This window comes from Cimex lectularius, unplaced genomic scaffold (genome assembly GCF_000648675.2).
Source record: "Cimex lectularius strain Harlan isolate CLEC.00 unplaced genomic scaffold, Clec_2.1 scaffold46, whole genome shotgun sequence".
In the NCBI taxonomy this organism is placed as follows: domain Eukaryota; kingdom Metazoa; phylum Arthropoda; class Insecta; order Hemiptera; family Cimicidae; genus Cimex; species Cimex lectularius.
Window position 1 is genome coordinate 1083035 of NW_019392654.1, and position 16255 is coordinate 1099289.

The 16255-nt window shown below is 33.7% G+C and overlaps 1 protein-coding gene across 10 annotated transcripts in view; it reads left to right on the top strand.

The window, feature by feature from the left end:
- LOC106672866 (mushroom body large-type Kenyon cell-specific protein 1) overlaps positions 1-16047 on the top strand; it is a 78509-nt gene extending 62462 nt beyond the window's left edge. For 7 of the 10 annotated variants that reach the window (XM_014404629.2, XM_024224574.1, XM_024224575.1 and 4 more), the window contains 3 exons: positions 10063-10178; positions 10284-10465; positions 10653-16047. In XM_014404629.2, the coding sequence (XP_014260115.1) occupies positions 10063-10178; positions 10284-10465; positions 10653-12177 (1823 nt within the window). In that variant the 3' untranslated portion in view covers positions 12178-16047. Of the gene's footprint in view, positions 1-9963; positions 9999-10062; positions 10179-10283; positions 10466-10652 lie in introns of all 10 variants that reach the window. The other 3 variants (XM_014404631.2, XM_014404626.2, XM_024224576.1) reach the window with 3 other exon arrangements.
- The last annotated feature ends 208 nt before the right edge of the window (positions 16048-16255 follow it).

A 16255-nucleotide genomic window follows, 5' to 3' on the forward strand; every position in this document is an offset into this window, starting at 1 on the left:
TATAATTCACAGACTAAAACTATCATACCATAATGTTTATACATTTGCTAATTGATAATAATATTTATTGGAAAGGTGCATTTATTTTATTATTATTTTTTATTTTAATTTCATTTATTTGAACTTTTTTCGGCTGTTACGTTTACTGCAAAATTTTAATAGATTACGAAATCGTGTAATTTAAAGATTCACTTGTTCAAAATTTATTTAATATATTTGTTTATTATTTCTTGAATATATTTATATTAATAACTCTTATTTGATCAAACACCATATGATACAGGGAGTTAAACATTATATTTTAAACAGTTTTATGTATTTTAGTTGTTTTTTAAATGAATGTGTATGTTAATTCTTTGAAGTTCGAGATAGTAAAATTCCGATCCACACCGATTGAATTAATTGAATCTGTCGCAGTTCGAAATATATATCTTTTGATAGTACACTGCTTATTATATTAGCTTTATCGTGAATTAACGATCGCAGTGAGTCTAAAATATTGCATTGCTCAATAATTATTATTTATCTTCTTTTTCGTGATTTATTTTCCTAAAGCTAAATAATTTATTTTTTTCTTACTTTCTTACTTAACATATACGAAAATTTATGAACAATTAACAAAACAGTTGCAAAGATATGAATCAAGAAATAAATATTTTCGATAAAAAACAAAATTGGTTACTTGCATTTCTCCAAGAAATGCGGTTAAATTTAATCGATTTTATGTATTCAGTTTATACAATTTATTATTTTTAGATTAGTAACTTTCTTATTCTTTCGATTAGTAAATTCCAACGAATCTGTACACTTATCGGGAATCGGCCAATATTATCTAAAAAGGAACTTAATTTCTAAAATAATACGTATATAATAATTTTTAAATAATGGCATGAAAAGACGATTTGATGCACTAACAAGTAAATTATTAAAAATAATCTATCTCTACGAGTTATTTTCTTCTCATAAGTCCACAAAACTCCATCAACAACTGATTCTGCAATTTCCATCAAAATATCGTATTTTTATTTCAACCAGAATCAACAAAATACCCATTTCATCAATTTCTACAAAATCATGTACGATTGTTTTTAACAGATCAAAAATACAAAGGCGAGACGATTATTTTCGTACATTTACCGCGAAAACAATTATATGACGTTGATTTGTATTACTTTTTTCACTACCAAATAAAAGATATTATCATCTTAACTTAAAATGAAATAAAGTTGGTTCAAACGGTCGAAAAGCGAAATATACAGTCCCATACATTGTTTATCAAAGTCCTATTTAACTTAGCATGAGTTTTTTTTATGTTCCACATGGGCCGAAAAAACATGAATCCAGTTGTTAAGTTTATTGATTTCTTCATTGGCTTTCCGCTAAATTGGTATTGTCGTAATTTACAATAGATGTACGTGTGCCTTTTGAAGTTTTCGTCCATTTACATAGTTCCTAATATAAAAGATTTATTGGTCTCTTTCAGCATTATGAGTAAGTTTTAAACTGTTTTTCAAAAATCAAAACGCATGGACTAATTGTGCAAATTTGCTCATATATTACATTTCGAGTCTAGACAAGCTCATCCAAACGCATTCCATCCATCAAATTTGACCATCTCCCCCCACTTACTGAAAACATTTGGGAGAACGTTATCGGTTATCGTAGGACATCTGAGGAGTAATTTCAAACAAAATTCATTACTGCATTTCTTAGTGCTAAATCGTTTAAAAACTTCCAACGGATGGAAAAATAGAGCTGAATTTTGCAACAGAAAGTCTCCCATTTGTCGGCAGAGAACCTTTTCGCGCCTTCATGCAAAATAAAAAAAAAAAGAACAACATTTTTGGCATTGGAGATGGCAAGCGAGCAGGAATGGCAGACTGAGGTGATAGAAGACTAACAAAATAAAACTAGTGTGACCAAGATGATTTGTTAAAAAGTACTGTTTAAAAATTATTCTTATTACTATCAATTTATAATCTTGCTAACCTTTTCGATTCAGGTGTTAATTGTTTTGATTCAAGAATAGTATAGAATCACTATGTTGATAATCAGACAGGTTTTTGTAGGTGTAATTTACCAATAACAAGAATACAATTTTCTTCATTGTCCTCTACTAATAGCCACCATAAAAATGTCATAAAGGCATCATAATAATTTATTAAATGATGAAACGGTTATATTTTTTGCTCTAACTATTGAATATTAATGTTAAATATATTCAAGTCGGGAAAACAATAGTATCTAAATCAATTATATTTATTTGCATCCGTACGACTCTAGATCAGCGTAATTTGCAATACAGGCTGTAATGTATCAATACATTTATAACGCAACCTTACTTCTTTGTTGGCTTAATTTTTGTTAATCATCATTGCATCGTGCTCGTGAATCATCATTGCATCTCTTTACTAGTTCACACCACTTCTAAGTTTGCATGCAAACTGTACGTACACATTAATACGGAATTTCGTTCGTTCGAAAATTTCATTTTTAAATTATAAATAATGTGTTTAAATGAATGATAAGTGCCGTTGAAATAATTATCTATTAAAAACAATTGCACACGTGTTTAAATTATAATGCTAGTTGTGTTATGGGAATACTTTCGCACGACTCGTAAATTGGTATCATCCAACGTTATTGTTCTAATAATAGAAGTATTTTGTATTGTTTTAAAATGGTTACATTTAGCAAAGAGAAATGTAAAGAAAAGGTTAAAACTTGAATATTTTAAACTCAGTGTTTACACGCCTTGAGAAGAAAGTAAGCAAAACGGTAGTTCTAATTTTTAATATATTGCTTAAATGAACAAATAATAATGCGCTTACACTGAAGACATCAAAACCTTTGGCAGAATGGTATAATTTTATAATAGATAGACGAGTAAACGTTTAGGTTTTCCTGAAATCTTTCTTCCTGAAAATCTCGTTTAGTTTCATGCTGTTTTGTTATCGTGAAATCTTTTTTTAATTTTCTGCTCTTACTACACTTTTTCAAATAATATATTTCGTCTCTGGGGTGTAACAATTTTTGACTACCCATTAACAAAATATGCAGCATATAATAACTTAATAATATAATAATAACTTTATTAAACTTCAAAGGTTAAAGTGTAAACAATGTTTTGTCCACTTCCTTTCTTATTTTTCTTTCTTCTGTTTCTTTTTCTGTAATAAAACATAACAAATTAGTTAACCACAATGTATATGTAAATATTGTAATGTACTTCGATCATTTTTTAAATGAAATTTTTTTCAAGAAATATATCAAAATTCAAGTGTATTGTCCCGATCTGGGTCAATTATATTATTTATTTTATAAATCCATATTTTAAACTGTTTGGTCGTTGTAAGCAATTCAACATGTCCTTTGTAAGTATATTCGCGATTGGAAAGGGTATAAATGTATTGGTCATCAGAATTTACTGCTGCCTTTGAATGCAAATCATAAAAACAGAACCGTCATCTCATAAATTCCGTCATTAAAAAATTAAATACTACAAACACCCAAATCCTAAGTGCCTTACCCTCCATGTTTTTGGAAAAATGAATAGCGAAAATCCTTTACTAAGTGGGAAATGGCGGATTAGTGTCATGTAATATTTAATCGTCGCCAAGATAGTTGTTAAAAAAACTATATATAATATTTTAAGAACAAGTAAATCACCACAGTATTTAGTTTCTAAAATGTAAATATGGTTATAAATATATGAGACTTTTATAATTGAACAATTTTTTACGGTCGGTCAAATGCCAAATCACGACAATCAATTATTAAATACAAATAAATAATTTATTCGAAAGAATTACCCAAGAACAATAAAAAATCATTTGAACCAGAAATTGATCGTGTAGATTTGAAAGGAAATATAACGTAGAATTTCATTACGTTATAAATTGTATATTTCACAGTGAAAGTGGCATTGTGTTTTAATTTTATTGTATATATTTTTAAACTTCAATAGAAAAATTCGCTGTAAAAAACGTTTTATAATCGAACGTTTCTGACTTGAAAGCTATATCTTTCTCAGCAGATTACAAAACGTGCTCAAACAGTAAATAGGTATTATTCTATAACGTGTGCCTAGTTTTTGAACTTAATAACATCGTTTTACATAGTCCGTAGAAAATTTCTGCTCTTTTCCCTCTGTCCACTGTACGCTTCTATTGCACAATCCGATGTTTCTCTCTCAAAATCTCTCTATCACTGCATAAACAGGGTGTATCAACTTCTATAGTCCACCATTTTAATTCGGAAACGATTTACCTTAGGAAAAAATGGTCTTATACAAGCCCCAAATTAATTTTGGCCAGAAATCGCGTGATGGTAACAGATTTAACATAACTTTCTCATCTAGCTAGGAAACGTGTTTGTAACTTTGTTATTTTAAACGTGAAGCCTATATTTTTATTGTACAATTTGATTCTAGAGCTTATTTTGTTCCATTTTTACTGGAAGGAAAATTTCGGTAGGATCGACCATTTCTGAGTTATACTCGATGGAAGATGCGTGAGGAGGAATGTTTTGATTAACTTTAGCAAAAAAATGGTCTTATACACACCCCAAGTTCATTTTAGCTAAGATTTGCGTAGTGGTAATAGATTTACCATAAATTTCTCATCAAGCTTAGAAATGACACGAACTTTGTTATTCTAAATGAGAAGGCCGTATTGTTATTGTACAATTCTATTCTAGAGCTTATTTTTAGCCATTTTTACTGAAAGGAAAATTTTGATAGGATCGACCATTTCTGAGTTATACCCGATGGAAGACGCGTGAGGGAGTATGCTTTTTGTACCTATATGCTAGCCCACCCCGTTTATTTCGAAAAAGATTAACTTTAGCTAATAATGATCCTTTACTAACCCCAAGTTAATTTTGGCTAGGAATCGCGTGGTGGTAACAGATTTAACATAACTTTCTCATCTAGCTGGAAAATGACACCAACTTTGTTATTTTAAATGAGAAGACCAAATTTTTATTCACAATTCTATTCTACAGCTTATTTTTAGCCGCTTTTACCGAAAAGAAAATTTTGATAGGATTGACCATCTCTGAGTTATGCAAGACGGAAGACGCGTGGAGGGGGTTCTCTCAGCTGTTATTTTGTATTGTTGCAGATTTGACATTTATTAAAATTTGTGTATATAATAAATGCTCAAATACGCTCACTACGAAAAAAGGCACAGTATAAAACCCCTGCATTTTAAATCTAAAACAGGGAAGGCCATCTTGTTGACACAAAAAGCATACACCCTTACGCATCTTCCGTCTGGCATAACTCAGAAATGGTCGACCCGATTTCCCTTTCTGTAAACGTTGCATTAAATAAGTTGTAGAATAGAATTGTGCAATAAAAATATGAGCTTCTGATTTAAAATAACAAAGTTAGTGTCATTTCCCAGCTAGATGGGAAAGTTATGTTACCATCACGCGATTCCTAGCCAAAATTAACGTGGTATAAGACCATTTTTTGGTAAAGTAAAGACATTTTCGAATTAAATGGGTGGGCTTTAGATGTTGATACACCCCGAATATAGTATGTACTCTTACCGGAATTTATACTCAAATGTTGATCTTTTCGACTCCTCAATAGGTCGAGACGGTAGGTTCGGTTGTTTGGCAATAATGGCTTCTTAAAAATCAAAATGAAAACTCCGAAATATTTGTGCTGTTTTTATTTAGGAAAAAACGTCATGCCATTCCTCTAAAGACGTTTGTAAACTCATTAATTGTCGAGACAAAAAACACGATACGGAATGTAATTATTGTAAGATTTATTGGCTACAGATTGTGTAGAAACAGTATCAATGTCTTAAGTTGAATTCGGGCCGATAATTTGCGGATTGTGCAATTATAAATTGAAAGCTAGTTGGGACGAATCGAGTCGCGGTCCCTCCGCCAAGTCAAGGTGACCGGGAGGCAAGGCAGTCGTAGAGCGGGCCCCGATTGGGCGTTCGTGGATCGAGGGTCGGTCTAAAGATTCGTAGCTACCGGCAGACATTTTCTTTCTTGCCTAAGAACGGCCCGCCGCCATTCTCCCATTTGCCCAAAGGTCTCGCATTCTCAAACGTTCCACACAGAACGGTTCTCCTCCGAACAATTATCAATATCAAGAATCATGGAATTCTGGTCAACATATTAGTCAAAATCGTCCCCAAAAAAAAAAATATACATATATATAAATGTAAAGAGGAAACCAGCAAGGGGAGACCCATTAGCTCAAGATAATTTAAACTCAAAGAAAATAAATCCCCATACGTTCATAAGGCAAGGCTCGATGAAGACGATAAGCTTAAACATTTCTCCCTTCTCTGTTTCACATTCCCAGTTTTTAGTTTGGCGTGGTCCGCCGGTATAGGGTCTCCCAAAGGCGGGGGTGGTGGATGGGTTAAAAAAATCTCGAATGATGGAAAATCCGTTTTGGATGAGTTCAATCACAAAGTGAATATGTCTTTCATACGATGAATGGATGAAGCTTTCTACTTTTCACCCTGTAAAATCCGAAAAATAAAACTAAATACATAAAACAGTAAAAAAAATCTTTAACTCGTATTTTTTTAACTTGTGTTTTCTATTCTAAATAGTACTACAATATACTTACGTGGTCTGTATATTGCAGATGTGTACAGCTCTAAGACAAACGGTCCTTACCTTCAGAAGCTCTCAAAACCACGGCCTTTGTTTTAAAATCATTTTATACGGATTTGTGCCGAGAAATCGTCGTCGATCCGATTTTTAACGAGAACCGGAATCGCGATTAAATCAAAAGACGTCATTAATAGCATAAATACACATTTATGCATTTTTAAAATGTTGTAGATATGTTTTATTCAAATTAATTTGCAACGTATGAAAGCGATTTCAAAATTAGTCTAATTGACTAAACGGAACGACATCACTAACTTTTAATAAGAAAAAATGGCAGTCAAAAACAATAGATAGTACTGATGCATTTGTATACATGTATCAGCACTATCTATTATATAATTGGCTATTATCGTTTTCGACTGCATAAATATTTTATAAACATATATAAGTATAAACTATGTACATTCATAGTAATATATATATCATTATATTACTCTATCATATATTTTAAACATCTACCTGGAGTTGAATTTTTTTTTTAATTTCTTTTACAACGTTCGTAATACAAAATTTTAATTCTCCAAAATATAAATAATAATAATAATATACTTTTATTGCAAAAAAAGAAAAGTTATAAACATTACATAATATGTAATTTAAAGTAAATTTATGGCATGGTGGGTCCGTTTGTCGGAGGTCGATTTACATTTGATTTAAATATTTGGTCGACACAGAGAAAAAAAGAACAAAAGAAAGAAAACAAAAAATTCCCCAATACATATATATATAATATGTACTTCAGTATAAGTTGTACTATAGTAAACAATTTTTATTGCAACAACTTATTCATGTTCCTAAGAAATATCCGTCTTAGATATACATCAGGGTGGATATCACATTTGATTTTTCATGTTGGACGCAAGTTTTATTTTGTGGTTGGAATGCGGAATAAAAGGGATAAAACAGAAATGTCTTTAGATAGCATTGTCCAAAAACTAAGATTTAAAATAAAAAAGTAAATAATAAAGACAAAAAGAGACATAGAGAATGTTGAACGCAAAACAAATCCATGTATCTATTTTTGAATGCTGCTACAGGTATGTAGTCATGCCGGTTTTTGTATTGAGCTGGTGCAAAAATAACGCAACTTTTGAAAGAACAGTCAAAACTATTTTTAATTTTTATAAAATAAAGAAAATTTATTCGAAATTTTTTCCATCACAACTATACATCTTTTCCAATGAAATAAGCGCTTTTATTCCGCAGACATAAAAAAAACTATATTTCGACACACAGCAAAGTGGAGGGCGTTTTCGGCTTCACTGCCTTATCTAAAAATTTTATTCCCCAAGAAGTGATCACAAATGCCTAAAAAAGTGGAAGTCTATAGGCGAGGGGTCAGGTGAATACGAGCTACGAGTGGATGGAATATACTAAGACGTTGCAGTTTCTCGTGCATTTTATCAATTTCTTGGAAATATTGCTTTGTTGTAATAGTTTCACCATAATTCAGAAAATTATTGTGAACAACCCTAGCTGTATACCACCAAACCTTTTTCGGGTGTAGATTTGGTTTCGGGAAGTGTTTTGATGCTTCATCCTTGTCCAACTACTACTGACCTGTACGCCTCCTGTTGTCGTACAGAATCCATTTCTCATCACACGTGATGACTCGATCGAGAATGACATGATCTTCAGTTCATGCGGTACTCACTTGTCGAGCTTGAAATTTACCAATTTGCTACAGTTGAGTGGTCAACACTAAGCTCTTCCACAATTTCCCGTGTTGTCTTACGTAAATTTTCTCCAATCAACGGTTTGAATTGGTCGTCGTCCACAACGGACGACCTAACGCGATCTTCTCTCTCTTCGAGATTGAATCTCCAAGACGAAATCGCAGAAACCATCGCTGCACCGGCATTCACTAAGGCTTCCATCCCCCTAACTGTATTGATGTTACGCGCACTTTGGGCCGCACTTCGCACATGATAAAATTCGTACAAATAAATTTGACGAAAATCTAATTTGGTCATATTTAATTTCGCAGGTCCTCACTCTTATAAAATTCAATGTAACTAAAATTTTTTGTATAAAAGATAACAGTTAAAAGTATTTATTATAATCCATGAATTAGATTTGAGGATTTAGCTTTGTTTACATGACAAGCACTTGGGAAAATAAAATAAATTTTCAAAACCTGTGTTAATTTTGCCCCAGCACAATATTATGTAATTGTTGAATGGGACCTGAGATAGAGAATGTCGAGCGCGAAACAAATCCATATGATATCCATTTTCGAATGCTGCTACAAGTATGCAGTCATATTTTTATTTTATTTTTTGCACATTTCGTAGTATGTAAGTGTTGAATGGGACGTTCTCTTCAGTCCGTGCGTTGGGAGTGTCGGACGGCTACCGCTCCGGTAGCGGTGTCCGCAACCGGTTACGGTGAGAAAACCGGTTTTTCGCCTTCAGTCTACTACCCCATCCTCGGGATTGAACCCTTGCCCTAGCCATTCCACACCCTCAGATTATAAACCAGACACTGACTAAACAATAATCCCTTCAGTTGAATGTACCCTACCTACAGATTTTCTTATTAATTGCCTTCGGTTTATTCGCGTGTGACGGGAATAACTTGTATACTTCCCCTCTTATCTCTCATCCCTCTACCCCCTCGCCTTTTCAGTAGAGAGAGAGAGAGAGAGAGAGAGAGAGAGAGAGAGAGAGAGAGAAGGAAAAGGTTCAGACAGGAATAGCAAAGAAAAGGCGGGGTACGGAACGAATTAGGGAGGACAGAATTCGATCAACCATGAAAAATTCATCCCCAGTTAATCCAGAGTTATTAATTCCGTCTTCATTCTTAAATTTCCGCAATTTAAGTTGGGAGCGTTATCGTCTGGTTATTTCTTATACATGCTTTAGGCCTTTATTTAAATTAGTTAAAGATTAAAGAATTGTATTTAATGTATCTGTTCGGTATAGCCTGTAACGTCATATTTCAATTGACTTGTCGTAGCGCTAATAATTTTTGAAACACTTTTTAGGGGGTTCGACGTAATGCATTTCATCCGCTTTTACATATCCGCCAAGAAGTATAAATATGTAATAATAACATTCTTTCATTTTATATTTTATAACAGCATATCCCTGCAATTGTTGAAATTGAATTCAATAGCCTTATCACTTATATTATTTTGGATTTCTGGTGGATGGTACATAACAATGGGGAAGTCATTTTGTTGACAATTAGAGTGAGGAAGGCATATTAGACAAGGAGTGGTCCTGTGTATAGGGAAAACAAAATTAAGTTTTAAGCCTCCCTAACTCAGTCATTGAATTTTTTTTTTTTTTTTTTTTTTTTGGCCAGCAACCCGGCCACACTCTCTTCTTGACGATAAAAGGGTACATTTGGATCGATGTGGTTACTTAGATGTTGAGTTAAAATTAAATCGGTTCTGATTTGTAGGGCTGGAGAGGGTGGCCGAGGAACTGATGGGCCGACGGTCATGGGCGAGCTATCAAGACACGATGGTCGGACAGGAGTGTAGGACCAAGGAGCCACTATGCGCCCCATCGAAAACGGTGGGTCCACCCCTCTTAGTCTACGCTTTTTGTTGACTGAACGAACTTTTTAAAATATTTATATTGTTGTTCTTTTGAAAAACGTTGGTTTCGATATGATTTCAGGTGGGTGAACCCGGAGAACGGAGCGGGTCTGACAGCCCGAGCCCCATGGACTCCTCTCCAAAATGGTACATTAAACCCCCGGATTCTCCGGAATGCTTAGACGAGCCTTTAGATTTGAGCGCGAAACCAGCCCAACCTCCGCCCTCGATCAAAATTCCGAGTCCAAACAAGCACATATTTAAGTGAGTATCAAATCATATCCCTTTTACTCTTAGCATATCAAAGCATGCTCGAAATGACAACTCTTCAGTCATTTCTATTATTTTCAAGTTTATTTTGCACAATCAGTGAGACAAATTTACTTTGAGCTTATTGTTGCATGCACTTTGCAAGGAAGTGCCAGAACAGAAGTAGTGAGTGTTGTAGTAGTATTGTATTTGACGACAGGGCGAAGCCAAGACTGAGTGCTGTAACTGGGCGGAGGACTTACACAGAAGAAGAACTTCAAGCGGCTCTTAGAGACATACAAAGTGGCAAGCTGGGGACCAGACGGGCAGCCGTTATATACGGCATCCCGAGGTCCACATTGCGTAACAAGGTGTACAAGTTGTCCCAGGAGAGACGGGACGTAGGAGGTATAGAAAGTGCCAAGGATGATGACGACGATGATGATGATGACAGGGACCTATCCGAGGAGGAGCGTGAAGTGGTGAAAGTCCTGAGGAGGCCTTTGCTGAGCATGGAAGACGTTCTGAAACTACCTGCTGACGGGAGAGCTTGGCCATACCTTCAACAACTTCTCGGTGCGCCCCACGGGCTTCCCGACCTCGTCGACAGGTTGGCCAGATCGAGGCCCAGTTGTTCGACCGACAAAGAGGAGCCCGGGGTCATCCTAAGAGTTCCTTCTTACAGACCCAAAGACGGAGGGTCGCCCATGGACCCTCAACTGGCTTCCAGGAGCGAATCGCCACCTGTCAAACTCCATGCTGTAAGTCTTAGGGACGTCATCACTAACACGATAAATAACAAATTGGCGACGCCGGAGTCATCCGTCACGCTGACTACGCCGACACCGCAGCCGTTGGATTTTAGGAGAGATCTCAATGTCATGAGAAATCTCAATAACAACCATCTTGACGAAAAGAAACATTCCTCTGGAAATAAATCCGTCACAAACAACAGCTGCGGCACCGGGAGCACTGGGTCGAACTCGAGTGGAGGAAAAGGTACGCGTCCCAAACGCGGCAAGTATAGAAACTATGACCGTGACAGTCTCGTCGAAGCTGTGCGAGCAGTGCAAAGAGGAGAGATGAGTGTTCACCGAGCAGGATCTTATTACGGCGTCCCTCATTCGACCCTTGAGTATAAAGTCAAAGAGAGGCACCTCATGAGACCCAGAAAGAGGGAGCCGAAGCCCCAACCCCAAATCCTGCCCGATGAAGGCAAGCGGAAAGACGAAAGGCCCAGAACGCAGAGATTCACACCTCCTCTCGCCACCGCTAACGGAAGTATCAAAGTTCCCGGTTTGTTCGACACCCCAGCCTTAGGCTTCCATAGCGCTCCCCCTTTCCCCTTTTGGCCCTCGGCGCCTCCCTTTTCCGCACTGCCCTTGGATTACGGAGGGAGGGAATTATTCGCCAGCCAGATGATGCAGCGACTCCACGAAGACGCCACGCAACCGCTGACGAAGACGACACGTGAAATCGCCGAAAGCCTCTACGACGGTACAGGTGAGAACGGCAACTTTTTGGACGGTATAATTAGATCGAGCTTAGAAACAGGCCTTCCCGGTGCCGGTAAGGAAGCGGGCAAAGTTTTGTTGGAGCAGTTGTGTCGAGGAGGTGCTTTGACCGAACAGAATAAAGCGTTGGTGAGTAAAGAGTCACCGATAACCGTCAAGCCTGAGACGAGCCCAGAACCTCCAACGAACGTCTGTGACACGGCACAATGCTGAGACGAGGGCGGCGTCACCCTTTCCTCCTCATTTCTATTTCCTATCCTCCTTCCAACCAATCACCTGAAATCCCTTGACAAAAACCGACTCGTCTCTAAAATTCCTCTTTGGTGCTTCTATTGTTGTGTTTATGTGCGGATAAAATTCTGATTGTAGCTTCGAAGCTTTGAAAGTTCTAGTCTTAAATTTTTGTACAAACTCTGAAATTAGTAATGTAATTACTGATTTCTTTTTAATGTATATAAATAAAAAATGATCCAGTTGCTTTAAATTACTTTTAAAAATTTGCTTCTAAAGCGTGTCAGAGACGTGTGACAAAAATCAATTGAAGATTTTGTGATTGAAGAGTGTTGGTATTATCCTAAAACGAAATACATCTATCTTTTTTACATACATATATTGAAGAGGAAAAAATGAAGTTTAATGAATAAATGAGGTTAAAATATTTTAGCAAAACTAAATGTTCAATTACCGAGGGCATTCCCAAGATCTTTTTTGGAGCATGTCATTGTGGTGAGTCGAGAATCCTTCTAACGTGATATTTAAAATTTAGACGTGATTCATTGAAAAAAAAAAATGTTTGTTGAATAACGTGTCAAGATCGTTTCTCTCGTTATATAGAATATTTACAAATATATAAACTATTATATTATATAACACTATTGATTGTTCGATGTTTTAAAACTCTTGTACCATTGTCAGAAAATTTTAATAAATGTCATTTAAAACATTTTTATCGGTGTCCTCTCTCCACAAAGAAAATTCAAATTTAACCATTTCTATGCACTCAGAGCTTAAACTATAAAGTATTTTTCGCATTAATGTTCCGGCAAAACTATTCAATTTTGGCCTTCAAGTCTATTCCAAACCCAAAAACTGTTACATTTTTATAAAATATTGCTATCTAAGAAGTTCCAGTTTACTCGCCCCATTAATCGCATCACTAGATTGTTGTTTTCTTCTTTCTTTATGTTCTGTGGTCTTTCATTATGGGATAATTGCGGGGTAAGCAATGTGTTCGATCATCTTGGGACGCCTTCAAATATTCACTGTCTGTGATTAAGCCAAATTTCCAAATATATTTTCAATGAATTTAAATGAAAAAAAGGAAAATAAGATCCAAACAAAAAATTATGTACGAGTTGTTAGTTGGATTTTGTTTTAGGTCGATTTTTATTTTTTTTATTATTTTTTTTTTACTTACTATTATTGTTAATGATAATTTTACAAGGGTGTTGTTTTTTGTTAAGTGCAATTGAGAAATATTGACCTTTACATATACAGGTTTTAAACCGCCTACTTGTACGGCATTCCATTCTCTTGTTTCCAAAATATATGTTAAATCGCTATTTAACAAATACCATTCCAAAGGGCTCGACACATCAGTGTTTTATGTTACTATTAAAATTATATTTAAATTCGTATTGAAGACAGAAATGAAGTGAGTGTTAATTTGCCCATCAAAAATTTACACGATTTTATTATATTTGTTTTGTTTTGTTTTTTCGTAAAGGGACGATAAATGTAACTGTGCAATGGGCCTTCGTCGCAAGAACTTTGGCTTTGTGATATTTAAATCCATTGTTAACTCAGATATTTTTACTATTAAAGATTATTACAACACCATTTTCATTTGTCCTCTGTAATGTCATATGTTCTCTGTTAGACTAATAATTTTTAATTAAAAGGCATTTTTGAATAGTACTTGTCCAATAGAAACAAGACCAATACTTTTACAAAATGCATAGTTTAAGATGTATCTATAATTGTTTTGCGGATAACCTGGTTGATGGAAACTTATTCAGAATGAATTAGTAAAGCTACATAGGGAGAATTGATCAAAATCAAAGTAGATGGACATCATTCATTGTTTGATTCCTAAATGTCGTTAGTATTCGCTCTGTATAAGTTCTACGACCCCAATGCAAAAAAAAATATTTTAAAAAATAAATAAAAAACAGAACTTTGTAATTATTTCAAGAGAACTGTTGGCCCAGTAAAATATGTAATAGAAAACTATTAGCTTTTTTTAGCGAAATGCAAAATCCTTGTTCAAAATGTAAAAATATTTTGTAACATATATTTTTGTAATTATTAGACTTAACAATCAAATACATTTTGTGTTCAGCCATACATACCTGAAAGGCTTCAATTTATGAATATTAAGTTTATGTTATTGTTTTAATATTTTTGTACTCTACTAGGATTTAATTTGTATATTTAGATTTTTATTTCAAATACTATTAATTGCTTAGTTGTTTACTTAGATTGCTGTTATTAATCAACATTTTAAATTGAAACTTGGACTTATATCAATATTATGTCAAAAATCTGAGAAAAAATTAACTCCTAGTTGGGAAGATTTCCATATATTTTATGGTTTACTCAAAATAACGAGGTGTAAAGTTTTTAAGTTTTTTAGATAAACAGTTTACTAAACAGGTTTCTGCCCATTCAAACAAAATTCAAGGTACTTCAAGTGATACATATTGGTATAGAGATTTCAAAAGATTTAGACGTTGATATAAGAATTTTAAAGTGTTGTGGAATATAGCGATGTACAGACTTCTACACATTATGTTTGTTAGGCACAATTTGTTAGTTTGCCAATGCTCACGTTTTTTTTCTTCTAAATTAACTAAACAAAAATATTTTTGAATGTGTCAATAATTTATTTGGAATGATTTGTTAGTGCAAAATGTGTTCTCTTCGATAATAGTGAGAAAAAGTCTATCCGTTCATAATAATATATTAATTCATTGAAAAAGGGACCACTTATTTGAAACTTAGCAGCTTTTGTATTTTGTTAGTCCAATTAATAACGATAAAATTCGAAGAATGAAAGTGTGCGTAATTTGTTGGAAAATCTACTTTTTCATTTTGATCTCCCAAAACAGAAAGCATTTAGAAAGTTACCTGTCGATTTTCTTCCGTGAGCGAAATAATCAAAATTATCCCCGATGATGTGGATATCATATTGTAATAACAATTTTTGATCTAATGGTAATGACGCCATAATAATAATAATAGATAGGGCAGAAATCATCATTTGTGTTAATGTTTATTTTGTTTATTTTTTTTTTAATTAGTTTGTTATCTCAACGAAACCGAAGACATATTCTTCTAATGATCATATTTCAAATAATTCTGTAATTAAATTTAGTATAGTAGACAAAACAATGTGAATTCTCATTTACACGCCAAAATTTTTGTTATTATAATTATAAATATAGGATAGTTAAAAAATGTAACGCATGGTGAACTCTTAATCAATGTTTTTTAATGGAAAAAACAAACAAATATTCTAATTCATGTTTTTAATGAGAACGACAGTGTTTGTAAAAATAGAATAATGGTTGCATTTATAATACTGACCAATTTGATGTTTTATATTAAAAAAATTTCTATTAAACTGCATATAATGTGAAATGTTGATTGGAAACAAAGCAATGAAGATGGAATCTGTAAAATACATATCTTTTAAAAGTGTGATATTAAATAGATTAAATGAAGCAAAAAAGAAACAAATCACTCAGGAGGACAAGTTTGCTGTTATTATTTTAGTCTTGAATAGATCAAAACTTTATGTACTGTAAGTTGTAAATGTTTTTAATTTTTATTGAAAGTAATTAATTGTGTAATTTAAAAAGATAAAATTTTAATACGAAAATGAGTGAATTCATATTCTGCGTAGAGTCTGGCCATATTTTAAAACCAATAAATAAAAATATGAAACCGTATTTTTCTATTTTTAAGAAGATTGTCAAAACGAGCACGACTGATTGTCCAGTGTTCTTAAATGGCTTTATCATGATATAAAGAACAAAATAACTGAGAAAAAAATATAATACAGTGTTTTATATAAAGTTATATACATTGGAGATGATTATTTTCCCATATTTTCCAACTCCTAACATCATTTTATTAGTTCTTACAATATTTACATGTTGATTTAAAAAAACATCTTTGTGCAGTGCATTTTTCAGCAGAGCAGACAGACGATAGCGCATGACATAAATAACCCGCTTTAAATATATTTTCAACTAAAAGGTATTTGTATTATTTTATATTGCAGTAT